The sequence below is a fragment of the Syngnathus scovelli genome, chromosome 5 (genome assembly GCF_024217435.2).
Source record: "Syngnathus scovelli strain Florida chromosome 5, RoL_Ssco_1.2, whole genome shotgun sequence".
Taxonomy (NCBI): domain Eukaryota; kingdom Metazoa; phylum Chordata; class Actinopteri; order Syngnathiformes; family Syngnathidae; genus Syngnathus; species Syngnathus scovelli.
Window position 1 is genome coordinate 9,761,108 of NC_090851.1, and position 23,244 is coordinate 9,784,351.

Consider the following 23,244-nt stretch of genomic DNA (forward strand, 5'->3'; position numbering starts at 1 on the left):
ATACAGGAGTGTTCAGTATGATATGGGATTGCTCAATGTACTTGGTGTTGCATTCAGCTCCTTGTGGCCCATATTCATCTGATGCACTCACCAAACTTAATCCTGTTCAACATCTTCAATGAGATTTGTAAACTTACTCAAACACTCAAAACATTAAAGGACCTAAATGGTCATTTTGGGGGTGTAGAGTTTTAATTTTTGTGCAAGTGGTTCAACAATTAGTAGAAAGAAATTGTGAAATGTAAACATCAGTTGATTACATAACTTTCAGACAGCCTTGGGTGATGAGCAGGAACAAACTTTAGAAGGCAGATTGAGTCACTGACCATGTTCCAAAAATGCAGCAAATTGTACAAGGATGTGATCCTAAACCTTTGATAACCTTTCACATGTAAAAGCTATCATGCAAAAATGTAAAAGACAACTAGTTAGGGTACAAAAAGCAGACTGGGCGTAGACCGCATCTACATTTCCAATCTCATACGTCAACAGCAGTCACAGGCAAGAAGACAACCGTAGCTGTAGTAGTTCTACATTTACACAAGGAGACGTACTATCCAAAGGTGATGCATAGGATTTGGCTCTGCTGGCAGGTTAGCACAATAATTAGAGGCACCTAATGTGTACAAAATGTTGCATTTATGAGTCATTCAGTGCAGCATAAAATGGTGGAAATAAAAACAGTAAATCACACATCAGTGAAGCCACCAAATTACCCCCTCAGTTGATATTTTGTTCATCCATTCGATTTGTGTCAAGGAAAAGTGCTCAAGAGGACAGATCAGTTAACTAAGGGAAATGGTAGAAAAATATATACTACCTGGCCCATGGAAAAGAAAAACTGGATTGGAGCAAATGTGAAGATTAGAGAACAGTTTTTGGAGAATTATAAAAAATGCTTGACAGGTAACTCTAACTGCTGCAATTAACAATGTTTGGATTCTTTCTTACAAGTACGTGTGTGAATAAGAAAGAAAGATCTAATTGACTTGCATCAAAGAGGCTGATAAAATAATTCAATTATTATTTTTCAGATGCATTATCAAAATGTGAGAATTTAAGTGAGGCTCATGGGGAAAATCTGTCATAATTTTGGATTAGATTCCAGACCCAATGTAAAAATATGACATGATCTACTGAGTGGGAATGGGGATGAAATGATTATCAGCTGGCAACCTGTGGAGGCAGAGTTGTAAATCTGAGTTGGTCTCAGGCTTCACATTCTCAGCCCATATATGAGATTAGCTGGCCTCATGAATTTGCTAAATGAACAGCTCGGCTAAATGTTGAGACCCTGTGTCTGACTTTTCTTTGGCCAGGCAGTGTATATTTCAATGTAAGGGTGAACTCAGGCGATGGGAAACAAAAGCAAAAAGTTAACCTCGATTTTGGAAAGGCAGTATTGTCAGGAGACATCCGTAGTTGACATCATCTCATCACTCAATCTGCTGACTTTCCATTGAAGTCAGTTTGGGAGTCCGCCTCCTCCTCAGACGCATCCTCTACCGCCCTCCGACCTCCACCCATACGCCGAGGTGCGCTGCCAAAGGAAGGCTCGTTTCCACGCCTGAACGGGCACAAGAAGATGCGGTGGGCAGTCTGTAATAGTTTTACCAAGTTTGCAAACTCTGCGAAATCCTAAGAACCATTCTGATCATTTGAATTTGGATCATTTAGATTTATTTGGGAGGGAGGGGGGTGGGATCTAAAACTTACTTTTGTCACCGGCCGCATCATAGTTATAGTTTCCTTCAGAGGGCGATTATGACTGTCAACCCAAATACATTTATGAACGTCTAATATATACAGCAGGGCTGCCCAAGTCCGGTCTTCAAGAGCCCCTATCCAGCCTGTTTTTGGTGCAGCCCTACTACAGCACACCCGATTAAAACGATCAGCTCATTAGCAAGATTTGGAAAAGGCTGAGGCAAATTTGGCCCGCGGGCCATAGTTTGATACCCCTAATCTAAAACACGCATTGGCAGCCACTAGAAATCATTTGCTCATGACATAAAACTATTCCTACCTGAGTTTGCTCTTGAGAGAGTTGACCTCGCGACTCATGGCATCGTTGGCCTCGGTGGCTTCATCCAGCTCCCGCTGCAGCTTCCTGCGGGCGGCTGTGGCTCGCTGAGACTCCTCCTCCGACTCTTCAAGCTGCCGCTTCAGCTGCTTCATGCGCGTGTTTGCCTTCTCCGCCTGGTGGGAGCGTTCAAGTCAAAGATGTCGCTTATGCTACTGCAAAGAGCCTCGACGAAATTCCTGGGAAACGAGCGATCCTACCTGGTCTTTGTACTGTTCTGCCTGTTTTCTTTCGTCCTCCACCTGCATGATCACATCCTTGAGCTTCTTGTCCTTCTGGCGCATACTCTTGGCAGTCACCTGCTTTTCCCTGAAAAGCAGGATAAAAGCTTGATGCGATTCAAATCACAGGCTTCTTCAAATTTATAGCTTGATGTGTGGTGACTATTTTGACAGAAATTTAAATGACAAAATATTTGTTTTGTAAAGTGCTATGCTCTGCTGTTGGGAAAAGTAAGTGAAGCAGATTTTTTGTAACCTTGCCCAGATCTGAATGGATACCACAATATTGTTTCTGAGCTCTCGTAGTTCCTTGATCCTCATGGCTTAGCTTCTCCTCTGACATTGTATACTTTGGCAGATGTGAGGGTTTGTGATTTCCGTTGTTACAGCATAAGGTCAGATGTGTGTCCAAATGATATTTAAGTTATCCTTAAAAAAATGCAAGCAGCATCCTAAAATTTAAATTTTGCTTAGAAAAATAATACAAATACTTTCAGGATGCACAAGCAGTATGATGTTGCAGGAAAAAAAAAGTATTCCATTGGTGTTTCTCTGCATCTGACCTGTTCTCCTGTTCAAGCTGCTCCTCCAATTGAGCCACCTTCGCCTCCAATGCGGTAATGGAGGATTTGAACTTGGACTTGACCTGGTTCTCCATCTCGCTGAGCTTGGCCTTCATCTCCTTGTTCTGGCGCTCCATCTGCTGCCGGGCGCTCTCGTTCTTTTGAGAGGCAGAGCGTTCTGTTTGCAGCTCGTTGTTCATCTGCTCCGCCTGTAGGGAGAATGCAAGTTGGTACCGAGGCTTGGTGATGATGTGAACTTGCTCCTATGGCAACCTGCTGTGTGCTCTTCCTCAGCCTGTCGTTGAGGATCTCCATGTTGCTCTGCTCTTCCTCCAGTTCCTCTTCCAGCTGGGAGATCTTAGCTTCTAGGCGACGCTTCTCGTCAGACAAGGCGGACCTACACACGAGAAGCACCAGTGCGGTTAGATTGGATCAAATAATTCTAAAAAAAAGACAAAGCAGGACTGACTTTCCAGAGGAGTTGCTGGCCAGCTCATCTGACAGCTCGTCCCTTTCAGCTTCTGCTTGCTTCCGTGCCCTCTCAGCAGAGGCCAGATCCTAAAGAACATGAAACATGAAAACTGCACTAGTTCAGTGAATCCCGACCAAGATACCGTGGCAATGTGGGAAATTGCGCAATTTCGGATTTGTCCATATATCTACTACGACAGGCAGAACATCCAAACGTTGCTCGCTTAGATGGCAGAGGGTGCAATAAACCTGCGTATATACTTGCCATGTGAGTATATTAGCTTTGGGTCCAACAGGCCCAGATTTCATACTGAGTCAGTTTGTGTATATACTACTCACATGAGGAAATCATTATTTAATTGTACTACTAAAATTATAATATTTAGAAATTAATGAAAGTAAAAACAAATCTTTACAAATTATACTAATCTATGCAACAGTACAAGTCCAAATATGACATTCTGAGTGATAAAATGGCCGACCCCCTGAGATGAATAAAAACAGGAGGACTTTGTTTCTTAATTCATATCCCACAAATGTAATATTAATCAGAATACACTAGTTGAATACTACTAGTTTACACTAATAGGCATCCATAGACCATTAAACTGTTAAAAGTTCAAATTAAAATTGCGTTGCTGTGACCTCTTGCAGCTGCATCAACTCAGCCTCCAGGCCCTTGGCTTTCTTCTCACTCTCCTTCGCCGTCGTCAGCACTTCCTCACGGGCGGCACGGGCATCTTCCAGCTCCCTCTGGAAGTCTTTCATTTGAGCCTGGCGGAGAAGGAGAATCACATGCCAGTATCAGGACTGTATTTTTTTAGTAACCTGTACAATGTATTATTATTATTATTACAAAGCTGGTATTGGTTGTTGCATCCCTGGATGTGTGAAAGTTGGTAAAAAAGTCTTAGATAACAAAACTTCCGATATCCGCGCTTTTTTGGCATTCTCACCTGAATCTTTCGAAGCTGCTTAATGGCCTCATCTCGTCCCTTATTGGCTGCATCAATCTGGCCCTCCAGATCTTTCATGTCTGTCTCCAATTTCTTCTTGGCTGCTGCTGCTGAGGCCCTCTGCTTGCGTTCATCCTCCAGCTCCGTCTCCAACTCACGCACCTGATAGCCACGCGAGGTGTTACATTTCTGATGTAACTTTCTGCAACAGACACTGGAAAGGAAACAAAAGGTTTCTTCACCTGCTTGACTAGCTGCCTCTTCTTCTCCTCTCCCATCTCATCGCGTCCTTGCTGATCCCTCTCAAACTGGGCCTTGAGAGCCTGCATGTTGACCTCTAGGCGCAGTTTGGCATCCTCAGCCGCCTGCAGCTCGTCCTCCAGCTCCTCCAGCTGAGTCTTCATCTCCTCCACCTGGGCCTCCAAGCCTCGCTTGGATTTCTCCAGCTCATGGACCTAACAACGAGGCAGCATCAAATTCACAAGCACGTGATGACGCGTTCATCAAGGGTGAGCCGGAGCGCATCTCAGCTGACTGTGGGCAGCAGCACGACTAAATAAGAAATGATACTACTTCATACATTTTTCCCAACATCATCCTTTGAGCTGATTAGATCCTCCATCTCCACCCTCAGGGCCTTGTTGGCTCTCTCCAGCTCCTCTCTGGCATCTTGGGCCTCGTCAAGAGCCCTCGCCAAGGACAGAGCCTTCGTTTCCTTCTCTCGAGCCTCAGCCTCAGCTCGATCTCTCTCATCTGCATATTTAGAAGAGATGGACTTCTCCTCCGCCAGCATCTGGAGGTCAAACAGCCACAATCAAATGACGCTACATGTCAAAGCTTCAACATCTTGTCATATATTGGCAACAACTTAAACACACCTGGTCAAACTTCTTTTGTTTCTTCTCAAGATTGGAAACATTCTGCCTCTGGTTATCGAGATCCATCAGTGTGTCCTCCAACTCCTGTTGCAGACGGTTTTTAGTCTTCTCCAATTTGTCGTAGGCAGAAGCCTTCTCCTCAAACTGGGTGTTGGCTGCTTCCAAGTCTTTCTGCAGACGCTTCTTGCTTTCTTCCAGCAGCTCATTGTTCCCACACATTTCCTCCAGCTTTTTCTTTGAATCGGACAGCTGTCGAAGCAGAGTGAAATGAACGTTTGTTTGTTTGTTTGTTTGTTTACAACATTTTGATGCCATCGCTAATCTAGATGTGACTCATCTCTTACCTGGATGTTGAGGGTGGAGACCTGTCTCTCAATGTTCCTCTTGGCCTCCATCTCCTCCTCGAGCTGCTCCTGTAAACTGTTCTTGTCATCCTCCGCCTGTCGAAGCTTTGTTGAGAACTGCAGCTTCTGTCGTGTCTCCTCGGCTAGCAACTCCTGTGGACGCAGAGCAGGTCAAAGGTCAGCGCAAAATACTGCTACTTCCTATCAGAATAGCAAAGTTTTTCTGCAGTAACCTGTGTATCCTGGAGTTGGGAGCTAAAGCTGGCAACATCTTTGTTCAGTTTGATGACCTTGCCCTCAGCTTCATTCAGTATGCTTGTCACACTCTCCAGTTCAACCTGTGGGGCATTCACATGTATTCTTAGGGATTTTTTCAGTTTTACATTTTAAGAACATACTTCATGAAGCCAATTACAGTTATCTTAGAACAGCGTTCTCCCAGTTCAGCCTTCTGCTTCTCACTGTCATTGAAGCGCGATTGTAAATCTGTCACTTGACCTTCCAACTTCTTCCTCTTGTGCTCGCCGTCTTGTTTGGCTTGAGTGAGCGAGCGCACTTCCATGGTCAATTCAGATGTCTCCTTCTCCAGAGCTTGTTTGGCTTTCTCCAGAGTTATCTTTACCTGGTTGTGGAGGCACGTTTTGGCTTGATTGGAAACAAGTCATATCGAGTAAATCGATGAAGTACTAATGTGTGAACTCATGGAGTCATTACTCGTTTTGACTGCTCTAGTTGCTCAGTGAGCTCCTCCACGGCCTGGGTGTGTTTCTGTCTCATTTCGTGTATCTGGGACTCGTGGGTCCGGTTCTCATCCTCTATGGCTCTTTTCAGTGAGGTTACCTCCTGCTCACGTTTGGCTCTGCAGAACACAGAATGAATGTTTGAGAAAAAAAAGGGGGAAAAAAGTCTTGTTTATTCTTCAGCTTTGTTGTTTTTGTTAAGGTATATGTGACCTGAGTTCTTGCTGGGTTGCAGTGCTGTCCAGAGTATCCTCGAGCTCAGATTTAAGAGCCTCCAACTCTTCTCCCAAGTCGCGTTTGATCTTTTCTGCTTTGTTCCTGGCTGCTCGTTCAGAGTCGAGGTCTTCCTGCAAGTCAGAGATGTGGCCCTCCAGCTCACGGATTTTCTTTAGAGCGTTGTTCTTTTGAGCCGTCTCGTCTTCTAATCTATACAACAAAGGGAATTTGTTTAACACTGGTAACTGAGTTTGTGCTAAGAAACATTATTCAATTGTATTTATCATGAAATAACATTCCAAAGTACAATGATACATAATAGGCATGCTAATTGGCCTCGTGCATGACAATCAACTCAACATTTTCTTTGGCCTCTACATTGTGAGCAGTTCCAGATCATTTCAATTGACTGATTCTTTGTTTTGAATCTGCCTATGTTGAAATGTGGAAAGTCTGACAAAGAAGCCATCAAGAGACTTTACCTGGCCAAGGAATTCTGTAGCTCTTCCTCTTTCTTCGCCAGCTGTGCTTTGAGGTCAGCAATCTGGGCCTGCAGGTCCGCAAGCTGCTCCTGGAGATCATTTGACTCGGCCTCTAATTTACGCTTAATCTTATCCAGCTCCTGCCGAGTCTTTTCCTCCTTTTTCAGTCGGACTGGAAGTAAAGCCGAGGGTAAGCGACCCAAAAAACGGGGATACAAAGTTTGTAAATGATGATGTTCCTTAAGAGTGATTACCCTCCAGTTCTGAGATCATGGACTCATGTTTGTTTTTCAGTTTGGTGAGGTTCTTCGACTTCTCCTCTTCTTCAGCCAGATTAGTACTGTAGTCTGCAACCCTCTCCTCCATCAGCTTTCTCTCCTACAGAATAAAAATGTAGTGTGTGAACCAATAATGTCACTTTAACGTCACTATGTTTTTTTCTTATTTACCTTCAGCAGCTTGTTGTTATGGTCTTCCATCACCAGGATGTCATCTTCAAGCTTTTTAATCTTTCCTTCACAAGTGACTTTCTCCAGATGCAGCTTTTGCCGTGCATCCTCCTCCTCTTCTAAATGTTCTTCTAATTCCTGCATCAAAGCGATAACAAGATACCATGCATGCTTGCACCTTGTATTTGGAAAAAGTGATGGGAGATAACTAACGGCAATAATAAACACAACAAATTCTCTACCTGCATCTGCTGTTGCATCTTCTTCTTTTCCACCAGAAATGTCTGAGAACGTTCTTCCTCTTCGTCTAGTCTTGCCTCCATCTCGTGCAGGATTTCCTCCAATTCCTGCTTCTTAGCTGCCAAACGCACCCTCATCTCCTCAGCTTCCGCATACAACTCTGTCTCAGCCTGAAGTTGCTCCTGCAACGCATTTCTCTCCTCTAAAACCTGAAGCAAATTGACAGACAAAGCCAGATTTAACTTGGGCAGTGGAAATGAAGTACCCAGGTAGGTATAGATAATAAAAAATGAATGGATGGACAGTAGATCAGAAGAGAATGGGATGTGAACTCGATTGGAATTACTATGTTTGTGTCACTCATCATATACCGCTGTGTGCTTCAAAGTGATCTCGTTCAGCTCCGATTGATACTTTGCGGCATTTTCTTTTGATTTCTGTAGCTCTTCTTCCTTTAGGCCCATCTCCTCCTCCTGCCGTGTCACTTGCAGAAGAGGCTTAACCTTTTGGTGAGTGTTGGAAAGTTAGATCAATATGAAATAGTAAGAACTTGAATAATTAAATGGACATGCTGACCTTTGTGAAGAGTCTCCACCACTGCCAGTTTCTAAGTTTGAGGTAGGCGGCACAATTCCTCTGAATCACTTTCATGGCTGTGAGTTGCTGTTGCCTCTTAGCAAATGCCCTTTAAATGATCAACAAAACAAATACATTGTGTGTGATACAATACATGCAATTTGAGAACATATCCTTGAAAGAATATTTGTTTTCATTTCATTTCATTACAGCTGTATGCAATCCTGCCGACAGTCATGCTAGAAGTCATGGAATGTGAAAAGCTAGCATGTACGTACTTCCTAGCCAGGAAACCTCGAGCTTGAGCCTGGAAGGCAATGATGATCACAGTTATCTTCAGGTCTCTCTCTTCCTCCAGCTGAGCCAAAACTCCTGTGCGAAAGAATATCTTGCTCTGCCCGATTCTGTACAGATTTGGATCCAGGTCCAGATGTTTGATCTATATTGGACGGAAGACAGTGACCTTCAATTCAAAGTAGCAATTTTGGAATGAAGAACGCTTGTTTACCATGAGGCAGCAGGCTTGTTTTCCATCCATAAAACCTTTGGGAATAGCACTTGCTGCCAGAATCTCATAGCTATAAGACAAAAGCGACATTTGATTACAAAAATCATGTAGTATAGTAATGTTTAAGAATAATGCGATCTGATCCAACTCACCGCTGGCGAAACTCCTGGAAGACAATTCGATTAGGGAATCCTTGTCGGCAGATTCTAATTCCCTCCAGCACGCCATTACACCTGAGTTGTTCCAGAACTAGGTTGGCATCCAGCTTCCCTGCCTGAGGAGAACTTACATGTAAGAAGGATTGACTTTAAGAGTTGACATAAAGCAGAGGGACAAGTGCACATTTGCCACTCTTCTGGTGAGACATTTGGTAAAACTTAGAAACATGGCCGGGACAATTTTGTATCTTCATGGAGACAGTTGAGAGGGCAGAGGTCACTGTGGTCACTGAACTACAAAACGTGAACACCAAGTTGGAACCATAGATGTCCTGAAGAAAAATCGGTGGGGAAGTGGAGGGTGACTAAAAAGTTGAAGCCCAACCCTTAGTTTAGTAATGATGACTTTGTAGAAATGAGTGATGTGTCCCAAGGCACAAAGACTAGTCGGTTAAAAATATTCATGGCTATTCGTGGTAACAGGGATCAGACGTAAATCCTGTTTCAAAAACTCTTAAGTCAATAAGTTGTTTACCCTCTTCTCGTGGTTGGGAATGATGCATCTGACAAAGTTGGGCTGGGTGTTGTGCAGCGTGGTCATGAGTTTGGCGAGAGACTCCTTGTAGAGCTGCCCCACTGTGCGGAACATTCCCTTCTTGGTTTTGGATCCACCGCCCATCGAACTGTCTGACATCTTGGCAATGGTGTCAAGACCCACCACTCGGTCAGCTGAAGCACACAGCACATCAGTCATTGAATTACCAGTATACATGACGTATGTCCGTGATCTCACAATCTTTCCAGAGGTCTTGCACAAATGAGCTGGATGAATTGTTGAGCAGTGCTGTAACATTGTCATTCAGAGGGTCCATGTTCTTTGTCAGCCAGGCTGTGGCGTTATAGTCCACCTACAAGCACACAATATTGGATTCATTTTATTTAGCAGTCCTGGAACATCTGGTTGTGCAAAAGCATAACCCAAATCATATCTCAACCGTGCTTTTTAAAGTGCCCTTTATTATTATCCTCACCTTTCCGGCATAGTGAAGAAGAGAAAACTCGGTCTTGTCTTTTAGTTGTTTTGATTTTGCAAATTTAACATGGTTTCCTTGGGTGCTCATGAGTTTTTCCACAAAGGAGACATCTGTGGCTTTGGGGAACCAGCACTCTTCATCCAGCAAGGCCAGAATGCCTGGAGGGTTGTTCTGAAAACAATATGTAAGGATTTACATGAAACCACGTTATGAGGAAGAAAAGCTAGTTGTCACTGTCTCAGGGTCACTCACCGGCCTCTCAATGAGCTCGATGCAGGGTTGCAGGTCCAAACCAAAGTCTATAAAGTTCCACTCAATGCCTTCTCTCTGGTACTCCTCCTGCTCCAAGATGAACATGGTGTGGTTGAAGAGCTGCTGGAGCTTCTCATTGGTGTAATTGATGCACAGCTGCTCAAAGGAGTTGTCCTGCAACAGTCGTGAAAGAGAGCTGAGGATGCCCATTGTTCACAAACCTCGTAATATTGCTCATTGGAGGGTTCATACCTCAAATATCTCAAAACCAGCGATATCGAGGATACCCAGGAAGGAGGCCCCTTGACGTTTGGTCTTGTCCAGGGCTTTGTTGACTCGGCCCAGGATCCAGCGGAAGAGGCGCTCAAACACAGCCTTTGCCAGGGCTTCAATAGCAAAGTCAGCCTATGACGTGCACAAGTAGCAAACTCATGAAATGTCAAGTTTTTCATTCCTTCTTTCAGTGTACACTGTGCCGTACCTGCTCTTTGGTTTGGGCTTTTTGCACCACCTCTCTGCCAACTTTGATTCGAGGCGTGAGGATGGCACGAGTGAAGTCAGTCACGTTGATGCCCTGCAGGTGACACACCTTCTGAGCCGCTACAGACAGGAGAAATAAATGGAATATATTTTTAAATATTTATACCATTTCTGCTTTTGTTTTACTATATTTTCTTAATTGTTTGCATCTCACAATTTTAGTCCTCAAGTGCCCTGTAATATTTAAGAACCTTCATATCTCAATTTCACATTACAAAAATTTAGAGAGGGAGACAAGGAAGACAAAATACTGAATCTAACCTGTGTTGTCAGGCATGGTGGCCTGCTCTTGGTTCCTTTCTTTCTTAAACTCAATGTTTCCCAGCTGCATGACTGTTGAACACACCTTCAGGATATCTACAGTAAAACAGAACAGTATTGGTAGGATCCATCCATCTGTTTGTCCGTCCGTCTGCCCGTCTGTCTGCCCGCCAGATATATAAACAATACTTTTTGCTATAATTCACGCCCAAATTAGAGTTTAGACTTCAAAATCTGATTAACAGACCAAGAGGATTGAAGCAGTTGACAGACAATTAGAGTAAGTTACATTTATCTGAATCACTGGGAATTATCTTTTTTTTTTTTTTTTTTTTTTGTCAAAACTAATGATAGACCACATTTGTGATACCAATGCGCTCCTCATCTGTAAAGCCCATGATGGTCATGGCCTCCATGGTCTCCTCGAACATCTCATCATCCTGCTGGCCCGGGATCTGGACGTGGCCCGCAACGAGGAAGCGGTAGTTACTGAAGGGCTCCAGAAGAAGCTCCTCTGAAAAGATAATAATACACAATTAATTAAAGTGATCTTTTTCAGATTTTCCCCACCAGTTCTTAATGTTATGACTTTACAGGATTAAAATGGAGACCTGCATTATAGAGTGTTGTTATGCCAAGTAAAGTCATGACTTTATGTAAAAAATATCCACACAACGCATTTTAAATATGTTACCTTTAACCTTGTCCTTGGCACCAGCGATCATGTAGTAGAAAATATGGAAGGCTCTTTCTATTTTTGCTTGTCTGATACAACGAGACTTCTCCAGGAGGTCTGAGAACTCAGCGATTAAAGAACACAAATGCTCAACTCTCAAGTTCACCTAACTGTGAAAACATCTTCATTAACCTATTTGTTGGCTTCTATGGCTATATCGCCGGTTCCTAAACTAGATACGATTTCATTTTCACTTGATAGATTTAAAACAGACGAGGATACAGGTCTCAATGTTGGCTCCAACAATGTAGCCAGTCACATCAAAGTTGATTCGGATGAATTTACCCTGTGTGAAAAACAATGAAAGAAGGAGTTAATAAATAAAATCATGGACAAAGCCATGCAATGGTAGATACGATTTTTAAGATCTAATTTTATTCTGACATATAAGCTTAGGAAGACAACTCACAAATCGGGAGGAGTTATCATTTTTGATGGTCTTGGCATTCCCGAAAGCCTCCAGGATGGGATTGGCTTGTAGGAGCTGCTTCTCCAGCTCTCCCTGGTGACAACAACACATTTACACAATTAATGGCAACTGAGGTGGGCTGCAGATGGGGTTGATGGGTAGCTTTCCCAAAATATAATTCATGGGTGTAAAAAAAAAAAAAGAAAAAAACTAATAAATCTCAAACTGCCTGTAATACATCAATAGCTCAGAGTTAGTTATGCAACCAACATCTGACCTGAGGTTCAGAGGAAAATGAGGGGAAGCTGATATATAAACAGACAAGGGCAGGTTAGTTCAGCTGAAAATAATCTTATCAGCGCATTGCGTCTGAGGAATGATCCAATTATATGAATGTTTTGCCTAAGTGTAACTTCTCTCAGCTTTTGTACCATCAGGGATTTAGTGCATCAATTTCAAAATATAATTTTCTACTGACCCTGTCAGTCATGGACCCTTATCAACCTTTTCCTCTTCATGATCTTGCAGGTCTGTAGATTTATAGGTCGAACCAGGTGATTAGAAAATTAGGCAGACCCCACCTTGATGTGCATTTAGATAATCCACCTGATCAAAGGGCTCTGTCAGCTTTGAGCTAAGGTCAGACCCTGTCAACCTTCACCTCAATGATTTAAAACACGGCTTCTATCCGCCAAAATGGGCTGAAACTATCAGATGAGGAGACGGGTGGCAACGACTATAGTCTGATTGACAATAGTGACAGATGGAATATGATTGTGCAACATGGTGGTGGATCCTGTTAAACTGAAATGACAATCAAAGCGGAAAGGATTGTCTTGTTCATTTAAACTCCTGGGATAGGTCACCGGAGAAGAGAAATGAAAAAATAGAGCAGAGCAGAGCAGCAAGAAAGAGAATATGATAGCTTACAGCAAGGCTTTTTTTTGTATCAAGGTGCACTGCATATTCAAATCAGGGAATCAAACTAGAAAAGAGAGCTGAAAGTATAGTTTTGTTTTGTTGGAAAAAAATGATGAAAGAGAGTTTGAGGGTATCCCAGCAACGATAACACCGTTATCAGTATTTGAACATGCTTTCAGCAATTATCTTCTATCTAAACATTATAAACAAATCAATCAAGGAGATTGTGCGTCGTGAAATCATGTCTCAAATGTTGTGACCGCTGAGCACTTAAAATATTTCAGGGCGACAGAGAAAGATTTTTTGTTTTTAAGATGGCGGACCATATGGCTAAATAAAATGCATCAGAACTCTCCTGCAACGGAAGGGAGCTTGGACAAAGCGGAGGAGGCGAGAAGAGGACGTGTTCCAGACATGAGGAGACGAGATGGGCATGCTCACACTGTGCACGTTGATCGGTGAGAGATCCTTTCACTGCTGGGGAGGCTTAATCTCATCACCCCCGGCAGTGAAAGGGTGTTCACTGAAAATACGTTTGACACCAAACTCAACAAAGTAGCCGGCCCACACTGGCCATTCCGGTGGTTTCAAATGTGACTACGAAGAACTACGATCATGCAAATCCACTCGCACTGGGTAACACAGGAAAAACTAAAATTCCAGAAGGAACACTCTCTATCGTAAGGATTTAAACCTTAGTGTTGGAAAATAGATATCAAAAAATGATTCTTTGGCAACCGAGTGTCACTATCGTCATGCACGTTTAAACAACACACACAAAAACACACTTCAGGCATTGCCCTTTACTCACGTAGGCAAACTGTGATCCTGATTGTTGCTATTTGGAGGAAATGGCGATATTCAGAATTAAACTATGCAGCATCCTAAATACATTAAGAGTGAGGGAACTGGCTGACGGACCCTTACTTGTCACTCCAGCACGGTCACTTAGCATGCATACTTACAGCACTGCTGTCCTTCTTGCCTTTGTGGGACGAGGCCACAACAGCCAAATACTGGATGACTTTCTTGGTGTTCTCTGTCTTGCCAGCACCAGACTCCCCACTGAGGAGGAAAAAGATGTCAAGGTGAGACAGAAAGAAAGATACCTCACTTAAAACAAACAGTATCCTCATGGCTCAGACAAGCAGTTAAAGCTTAGTCTTTAAGTAATTCAGTGTACCGTATAATTGTCATGCTTTTAAACACAAGCGCAAACTAGTCCCATTTTCCTTCCATAAAATGTGGCTTGTGATCTTAGATCCTTCAGAGAAAGTCAGAGTTGAACAATCCCAGAGCCACCAGCCATCTAAGTCAGGGCTCCATAAAAGGCAGGGGAGGCTCCGTGTTGGAAGCGCATTCAATTTACTTTTTTTCTTGTTGTCATCTGGCACGGACCCACAACATCCAGACCCCCACTGTAAGCATTTGTGAGAGCTGGACAGATTCTACTGGAACTACTGGGGAGTCAATCTATGTCCTACTCAGTATCAGAACAATCTTCATAAAGTGGTCACGGCATTAAGTACACTGGAACTACTTTATCTGATTAAGAGCTGTTTAAAAATTGCACCAAATGAAAACAATAATGCTGTTTTTTTGACTGAAGTTGCCTTGTTGAAAAACTAGTTTTGCGCTTTATATTTACAATAGTACTTAAATGAGGCAACTAAAACCCGAGGAAATGCTAGAGTACTTTACCACAGTCACTATAAGCAAAATCTCTCTCTCTCTCTCTCTCTCTCTCTCTCTCTCTCTCTCTCTCTCTCTCTTCTCTCTCTTCTCTCTCTTCTCTCTCTCTCTCTCTCTCTCTCTCTCTCTCTCTCTCTCTCTCTCTCTCTCTCTCTCTCTCTCTCTCTCTCTCTCTCTCTCTCTCTCTCTCTCTCTCTCTCTCTCTCTCTCTCTCTCTCTCTCTCTCTCTCTCTCTCTCTCTCTCAAAACGACCAAAATCACATTTTCTAATCTAACATTTCATGAAATAGTTTCCATGAATAATTAATACTCAATTTTCAATCTTGCCCTCTATGGAGGTGGCAGGTCAAATCTTGCTCTAAGGGAATTACATGAGCTGAGAAATTACCATAGACCACATCCTTGTTTTTTAAAATCATGCCTTCAACACCGCATTTGTTTACATCTACTTCTAAAATCTACTTTAGTCTCATTCATAAATCAGTTTTATTAATTTAGTTCACACTGATTTATGTATTTCAATGGTAAGTCAACCCAAATTAGATGCACAAGTTTCCCAAGTTTTGCGGTAAAAATAACATGTACATCCAGCGCATATGGACACACACACACACACACGCACACACACACGCACACACACACACACGCATCCACACACGCACGTCATACATGACATTCCATGTACTTTACCAGAAACATTTCTACCATATAAGGCCCCAGACTGCCTGCTGAGCTTCACAGCAGTTGTAGTTTTAACTGAAATGGTAATGTTGACCAGTGGGAGACATTACTGGGCAAGTGTTCAGCTCTCTTGTGTCATTGTGTTATCAGTTTACATTTTTTAAATCACATGTAACATGGATTGGATTTTCTTACGTTATTTGACCTTGTGTATTCAAAACTGTTTACACTGATTCCGCCTACTGCAAAAGCTGTTTTTTAACCTGCCCCCTGACACGTAGTGCAACAAATACTGGAAAGGGTGGACTAGATGGGGAAGTGGTCTGATTTTTATCAAAACCTAGACAGGATCTTGAGATTAGTGCTGTAATTTTGGAGAAGAGGAAGCCTAGAGGACATCACGGCATGGGGAGAAGAGCGCTTAGTGTTAAGACCTTTTGCTTTGTCTTACTATGTCAATCCAGAATGTGTTTGAATTGTCACCTTTTATTTTATCAGGCTTTGTTAAAATATGGCATTTACCATTTTGGAATTCCCTTATTGCAGAGTATGTTTTTTCAGGGGTGGTAAAGTTCTGGAAAATTCTTGGCATAAAATGTCTGGAATTCCTAAATGGAAAATGTCCCATTTTTTTGCCAATGTCTATTATTGTGCATAATTTCCAATCCATATCTCTGAATCTACTATGTGTACATATTACCTCCTTTTAAAAGCAAAAGTTAGATCCTAAAACATATGTCAGCATTTAAAAAAAAAAAAAAAACGTGATTTGCTCAAATTTGGCTGAGAACATAGAGCAGTGAAAAAAAACAACCTAAAATAAATAACAAATGAGCTGCATCACATGTGGTCCAAGACAGCTTGTCTCGAGATGGCCAATTCACAAGCTGCCAATAAAAAGCTTAAAACTAATAAACAAATAACATGGAAAGCAAACTTTGGCAAGACTAATCTGGTTTCCTAATCATCATAGAGGCCAAACTTCCGGAGCAAGGGTCTGAGTGGAAAGTCAGGCCACAGTCATCGGGGAGCACTGCATGACTATTTGTTAATATATTCACAAGTTCTGCTCACTTCTCCTACTTCAAGGTCACTTATTGTCATATTATTATCCTCTATCCTTTTCTCTCTTGGAGGGCATAGAGGAACTTTATTTAATTGGATTTGAATTTGGAGCAGTCCTTAGGCAGTGCAAAACCCAAGCACACACACAGCCTGTGTGTGACATCATGGAAAAAACATTCAGGGCAAAAAAATGACAGGAGTGAGTTTGAAAATGGCACATTTACTTACGTGCAGAGAATTGATTGATCCTCACGATCTGTAAACACAAAAATGTAATGAACTTTAATGTTGGTTATAAGTAGATAAAATTGATTTTATTTTTCTGTAGCTTACATTTGAGTGAGTTGTCTATACAAATACCTTTTCCTTGACATGTACAGTAAATTAAATAATTTACACTGTATACATTTTTAGAACATTTTGATGACAGTGATTTATGAGATTGATATAAGAAAATATACTTCTTGGGACAACTTCCTGAGCACATGTTTATTCCCTGAGCCGACTGATGCGAAAATGCAGCAAATGGGACTCCAGTCCTGGCTGAAATGTTTAAGCTCTGCACCACTCTACAACTACAAACATAAAGTTTAGAGTAGCAATAGCACTGTTCAGATCTTCTCTTCCATTACGATGCACATGCACAAGAGGTATGAGAAGTAGATCCCAACCAAAAGAAACACTTTACAAATGCTCATTGACTGTGGTGGTTTAGGAATTACACAGTTCATCATTAGTATGTGACTTTGGTGAGGACACAACTTGCTAAATCATAATGAGTATAAATCTAAAAACAATAGAGACATAATAGGAAGTGAGATCAAGTCTGTCTCAAAGGAGAACATATGGACAGTAATAACGCGCCAGTAACTGACAACCAACCAAACAAGCATACAAGTGAAAACTTAAACGTTGGAAAGGAGAGATGGGCAGTATGAAAGAAACTATTTTAGTATTTTGTTTTGAAATTTGGATAGAGTTTTTTTTTTTTTCCATTGTACAATCCATTGTACCATTTAAAGCACAAAATAAGAAAAGCTTTTATAATAAATTGGGACTTTTATACATATAGCTGTAATCTTCCAAATTAACATTTCGCTGAGATTGTAACCATATATTTTGAAGTTTTAACCCATGAGCATTTGGAAAAAGTGTAAAAATTATTATTATTTTCCAAACCGCTTCTCCTCACGGAGGTCACGGGCATGCTGGGGCCTATCCCAGTAGTCTTTGACCCATAGGCAGAGTATACCCTGGACAGGTCGCCAGCCAATCACAGGGCACACAGTCAAATAACCATCCACACTCACAATCACACCGATGGGCAATTTGGAGCGGTCAAATGAATTATTATTATTTAGTCACTCCCATAGATTATGTAAAAAAAAAAAACATCACTTTTGACCAAACGAGCAAACAAGTATTTCCACATTCTTCCGCTATTGATTTTGAATGTCATATACAGTAGCTAGGATTCAATGAAGAAAGGACAGACTGATGGGACAGGAAATACTTTATAGACCCCCACCCATCGCTCAACAAAAATGTCAACTCCTCAGAGAGAACACCCTCACGTCAGCAAGAGATCCAGTGGGCACGACCCCCTGGGCCCGCACGGAACAGATTCCATGGGAAAGCGAACCATCCAAAGTCTCACCACGGCCAAGCTAGCGTGGCTTCATTACTGTAAGCACAGCTCGGCCACCTTCACGAAACGCTGACTATCGAATAGAGCAGAACATTAAGAGACCTACTGCCAAAACAGATTAGGACTGATTATCTCCAATGCTGCGCTTGTATCGTCTTTCAAACTGTTAGGCCTGGCGAGACGCTGGAATAAAGACCATACCTTGCATCATGTTTCTGTAGGCATTGTCTGTGATGGAATAGATGTGTGGGGGGACCTCATGCCGCTTCTTCCCTTTGTACATTTCAACGATCTTCTCGGAGTAAATGGGCAACATCTTGTAGGGGTTGACCACCACACAGAACAGGCCTGAGTATGTCTGAAAGCAAAACGGGTTTGGGATTTCCAATGGTTAGAAAGTCAATAAAGTTGATTTGAATGAATGCGTTTGGGTGCATACTTACATAAATAAGGCCCGAGAAGTACCTCTCACGGATATTGTGCAGCACCGAGGCTTCGTTGAGGCAGGTGAGCTCGGCCATGTCTTCCACCTTGCTGAACTTGGGTGGGTTCATTTTCTGGATGTCGTCCTTGTTGACTGTCACCTTTTTGGCATTGTCAGCCAGCTCCACCAGGACCTCATCGCCGTGCTCCTCCTTGATGCTTGCGGCCTCAAATCCATGTCGCTCCGAAGGGATCCACACCAGTTTCTTGGCTGCCCAGTCGGCTTGAGCCATAGGACTGTTCATGAAGTCCTTGTCGACAAAGAGGAACTTCTCGTCCTCGTTTGGGCCCTTCTTGGACATGTTTGGACTTGGTGGGGGTGGGGGGCAACTGAGGTGAGAAAGAAAAGAACAGCATTAAAACAGAAACAGTGAGGCAGAAAATGGGAGTATTGCTACTCTGATCTTCTTTGTCCAGTCAGTTTCAAATTTCAACATTTACACAAACTCCACTTTGACACAAACCCAGACAATGTCCATTAAACCTTGCAGACGCGGAATTGAGACTTAAAAAAATATATACGTATCTCAGAAAACAATCCAGCTCCATGAGATGCATTAACTCCAAGTCATCATCTAATTGACAATATCAATTTTTACACCCTCTCTCTCCCCCTCTCTGTCTGTTTGTCTGCTTGGAGGGGGCTTCAGTCTGGTGTTGTGATGACCATATAAGGGCCCCTTCTCTGGAGCGAGGCTCTTTTCTGCCTTCTTCCTAAACAGCGAGGCAAGTGAACTCCCAAACAAAGCCCATATAGGGAATAATATGTCTCGAGCTGCCCTTGTCGTTTACTCCGAAATGATAGTAAGGCAAAGAGCTAGACGCTTGCCTGGGCCTTTAACAGTCATACTTCATAATAGCTCCAGGAAGAACCCATTTTGATATGCAGCAGTCACTGATTAAATTATAAGGGTCATGCGAGCATTATGGGAGAATTTAAGAAGGTTGATACAGGCATCTGTAACAATCCTTTATTATCACACTCCCTGGGTCCACTGAGCATGTGAGCACGAGCTTTATTGATGTGTCAAATGAGATTGGCCTTTTAACTCTTGAAGACAATTTAGTGATTCGAGGATTATGTATGTAGAGTCAGCTGTCCACGGGCTGCTGCTTTGACCTCCTTTCCCTCCATCTCTCTGTGCAAGACTGCTATTCTTTAATAGAGTGGGAACTGTGCAGAAAAAGCCCCTAAAGCCCTCTGAGAAAACAGAAGTAGACCTCAGGGACATAGCAAAATAAATCTACCAAAATGACGGAGAAATATTAACAGGAAACAGAGACAAGCGATGAACGTGCATGCTCGTTAGGAAATAATGATGATGTTTTGAGCTGATAACACCAAGCAGGCTTTTCCTGTATGAGCGAGCTTCTCCTCTCGCTCTCGAGCTGTCCTCACCACTGTGACTTGAGATAAAGTCACCTCGTGCTCTATTGTGTCAACATGACCAGTGTATGCTGAGGACAGATGTCTGAAATAGAGTTGACAGGAATTTAACTCCGTATGATTGATTGGCAGAGTCAAACATTGCACTTTGCAACTTCATTTCACAATGACACATGCATGTCGAACTTAACAATCAAAACAACAAAAAAATAAATATCAAACAAGTAGACCACTGATATATTAGATGACCAACCAACGATTAAAGCAAAGTTGGCCTAAATCAAGAGGATTAGAAAATAATATATTTTTTGTTTGTGATATGTTCTTTTTGAAATTTCTCATTCCATTTCAAAATGACAACATGATTCTGCATTTCAACACTGTGGTTAGGGTGTTGTCTTCTCGTTTTTATGACCACAAATTGGTTAAGCATTGTGTCTCAGTGTGTAAATTAATGTGAAAATTTAGGTAAATGCAGGACATGTCTGTTTCAAAATTAGTGCTTGTCCAAGTTAGGTTATTTGGACCTTGGTGAATTTCTACTGAGGATGTTTTTCTACTTTCATGTCGATTGTTGATTATAATTAATCGTAGAATAAAAGTAACTGGCTTTCTTATACAATTGGTCTCGATTAAAGTACTGACAAGCATAAATGAGAAAAAAACCTGTTGTTTAATAAATAAAATTCTTATTTTTATCAAAAACAAACAGAGGGATGTCAACCCAGGGGATAAGGTGACCTTTGCAATTGTGTGGCCTTCGGGTCCTGTGAAGGATTTCACTCATTTCCTTTGTTTTCTGTGCAACATTCCTCCTGCATCTTCTTAATAATCCTAAAATCAACCATCTTAAAATAGCTCTTGTGCATAAGATTATGAATTACAGCATGGGAAATTATATTAATTAATGAGCAGCTGACACTTGACCCGTTAGGGATTATCAAAAATGTCTTAGGGCTGCAATCATTGTGACGGAATATTTGTGCAAAAGTACTTTTAATCCTTGAGGCATCGGTGTTTAATCGGATCTTTTAGGAAAACTGTCCCCGGGAAATTGTTGTTGCTTTTGCCCGCTTCCCACAGTAGTTGGACAAAGGCAGCAAATAGTGTAATTAATGATAAATTGTCTTTTAAGGTTTAAGGTATAAAATTAAATACTACCACACTTCACTTACGATTGGCATGGTCACATATGGGAAGTGAAATTTCTAACAAATACAACATTTGAAGATCAATTTTTCCACCACTTAAAGTATTTCACAGAAGAAATATGAAAGTTTTTCTTGAATTGAATATATTGAATTTTACCACCTCTAAGACCAAAACAGTCTTGTTTCCTTCAATAAACCAGAACAACTCAGTGCTTGTTATTACAGCAAACTTTCTGCTTCTTAAATGCTCCAGGATGAGTTTGTTTGACATGCAGCATACTCACTTAAAGGGAAGAAAAGGTGTGCCGAGGGCAGCGCTGGATGCAGAAAGCTGTCAAACTGACAAGGTACTCCCCACACAAAAAGTCCAAAAGACCCCTGTCAAATTGCGAGCCTTACCATTTAAACTCGTGAGCTGCGCTCGTGGGCGGAGCTGCACCCGTGGCCTGGCCATCCTCCTTGTGCTTTCCTCCACCAGGAAGTCACATCCACGAGAGGCAGTGGGCATGCGCACTAATCACTCAGACGAGTTGCAAAGTGATGCCGTGAAGATGAAGAGAAGACTTGTGCTATAATATGCAATATCACACGGGGATGGGTTAAATGCAGAGGACAAATTTCACCACACCCAGATGTGTGTGTGTGTGATGATCATTGGGACTTTAACTTTTAACATTTTAACTTTAAAGGTGACAAAAGTAGAACACATAACTGAAGAAAAACCATATGTGTGCAAGTGCCATATATACATTTGATAAGTGACAAAAGTAGAACACACACACGTATATATATATATATATATATATATATATATAGTTTTTTGGGGGGGATTTGACATTTTAAATGGCAGCGTGGCTTCAGTATTTCTCACTACAATGAATATGCATATAGGTACAGTCGCTAGATTATGTAATCAACCTCCACTCCTCATAAGGCAAGTCAGCTGTCCCCTGTACCGGAATCCCCCTTGACTGGAAGCCCAGAAGACCTCAATAAACATAATCATAATTTAGGTGGCGAGTCCCTCACTGTGAGTGCGTGTGTGTGTGTGCAGATCTTTCAAATTCCACCACCACAAAGGGTGAGACCCCTCCTCCTACATCCCACATTACCTCCCCACCCTCTTTCCATCGTCTTTCCAGTGGAACTTCCTATATAAGGACACCGTACTGTTTGCTCCAATAAATCAAGGTGCGAGTTGATAGCCAGAGCCTGTTCTGGGCCTGAGAGTGGAAGTGCCAGTGTGTGTGTGAGTGTGTGTGTGCGTGCGTGAGTGTGCGGAGCTTCAAGGAGGACCTCGACGCATCCTCTGGCCAGCATCAAGGAGGCAGCGGCAATTCTTTCGAATGTGGAAGATGGGTCGAGCTCCGAGGAATAGGGAGGGATGACCAAGGACTCGATGGGGCAGGGCGGCGGAGGCAAATAAAGCAGGAGATACACTGAACAGGAGTTGCAGTGTGTGCCATATAAGGAGAGAGGTTCTGTTTGGAATCTCAGAAGCTTTCTGTGTTACTTTTAAAGTGTAGCACAGACAAACACCACAAGCCCTAGTGACTAAATATGGTCCAGTAGCATTTGTGTTGCATTGGAAATGATATTATATTGATGGGGCTAATTATTGCTACCTTGAGCTACTATAGGTGCGGTGTCCAAAGGGTTTTAATTTTTTTTTCTTACATCAGAGGATGTTATTTTCTCCTTGTTTCAGATTTGCATTCACCTAATAAGGGTGTGTTCTCTATGCAGGGATACAAGTGCCATGAGCTTTGGCTTAGCTCTGTGAAGGTTGGGAAACACTGTTCCTCATTACCTCCAATCTCAATGTCATTCATAACTGCAGCTTTCTAGCAAGCCTTTCAACTAATATGTTGATATCCTTCATCTTAACTACTCACAGCAACAAGATGTCTAATCGAGTCCATAGATGAGTCTTTCATATCAGAAGTGCCACGCTAACAAGACATACAGTCCTTATGATTCCTACACATGTTCAAGCATGCCCAATTGGGAACTTCTCTCTGGTCACGCAAAAATAACACAACCAATCACAGCTCACCAGTTTTCTGAAACTGAGCCATGATTAGTTTTGACCTGAGAAC

At 42.2% G+C, this 23,244-nt stretch overlaps 1 protein-coding gene across 2 annotated transcripts; it reads right to left on the reverse strand.

The window, feature by feature from the left end:
- Nucleotides 1-173: 173 nt before the first annotated feature.
- On the reverse strand, nt 174-21,587 carry LOC125968461 (myosin-11). Of its 2 annotated transcripts, XM_049719536.1 has the most exons (42): nt 21,430-21,587; nt 18,568-18,937; nt 18,326-18,482; nt 16,705-16,732; nt 14,004-14,103; nt 13,850-13,876; nt 12,118-12,210; nt 11,931-11,994; nt 11,667-11,765; nt 11,343-11,486; nt 10,973-11,068; nt 10,653-10,771; nt 10,424-10,576; nt 10,172-10,345; nt 9,917-10,090; nt 9,679-9,793; nt 9,421-9,614; nt 8,880-9,001; nt 8,728-8,797; nt 8,498-8,658; nt 8,220-8,328; nt 8,015-8,146; nt 7,646-7,852; nt 7,404-7,541; nt 7,209-7,332; nt 6,955-7,126; nt 6,470-6,682; nt 6,231-6,375; nt 5,932-6,138; nt 5,750-5,854; nt 5,517-5,669; nt 5,173-5,421; nt 4,875-5,087; nt 4,537-4,749; nt 4,295-4,456; nt 3,984-4,112; nt 3,337-3,425; nt 3,141-3,264; nt 2,868-3,076; nt 2,284-2,392; nt 2,027-2,199; nt 174-1,567 (listed from the first exon to the last, which is right to left on the reverse strand). In XM_049719536.1, the coding sequence occupies exons 2-42, from the start codon at nt 18,907-18,909 to the stop codon at nt 1,441-1,443; spliced, it is 5,934 nt and encodes a 1,977-aa protein (XP_049575493.1). In that variant the 5' UTR covers nt 18,910-18,937; nt 21,430-21,587; the 3' UTR covers nt 174-1,440. The 2 variants fall into 2 exon arrangements, with proteins under 2 accessions (XP_049575493.1, XP_049575494.1); XM_049719537.1 differs by lacking the exon at nt 13,850-13,876.
- Nucleotides 21,588-23,244: the final 1,657 nt, after the last annotated feature.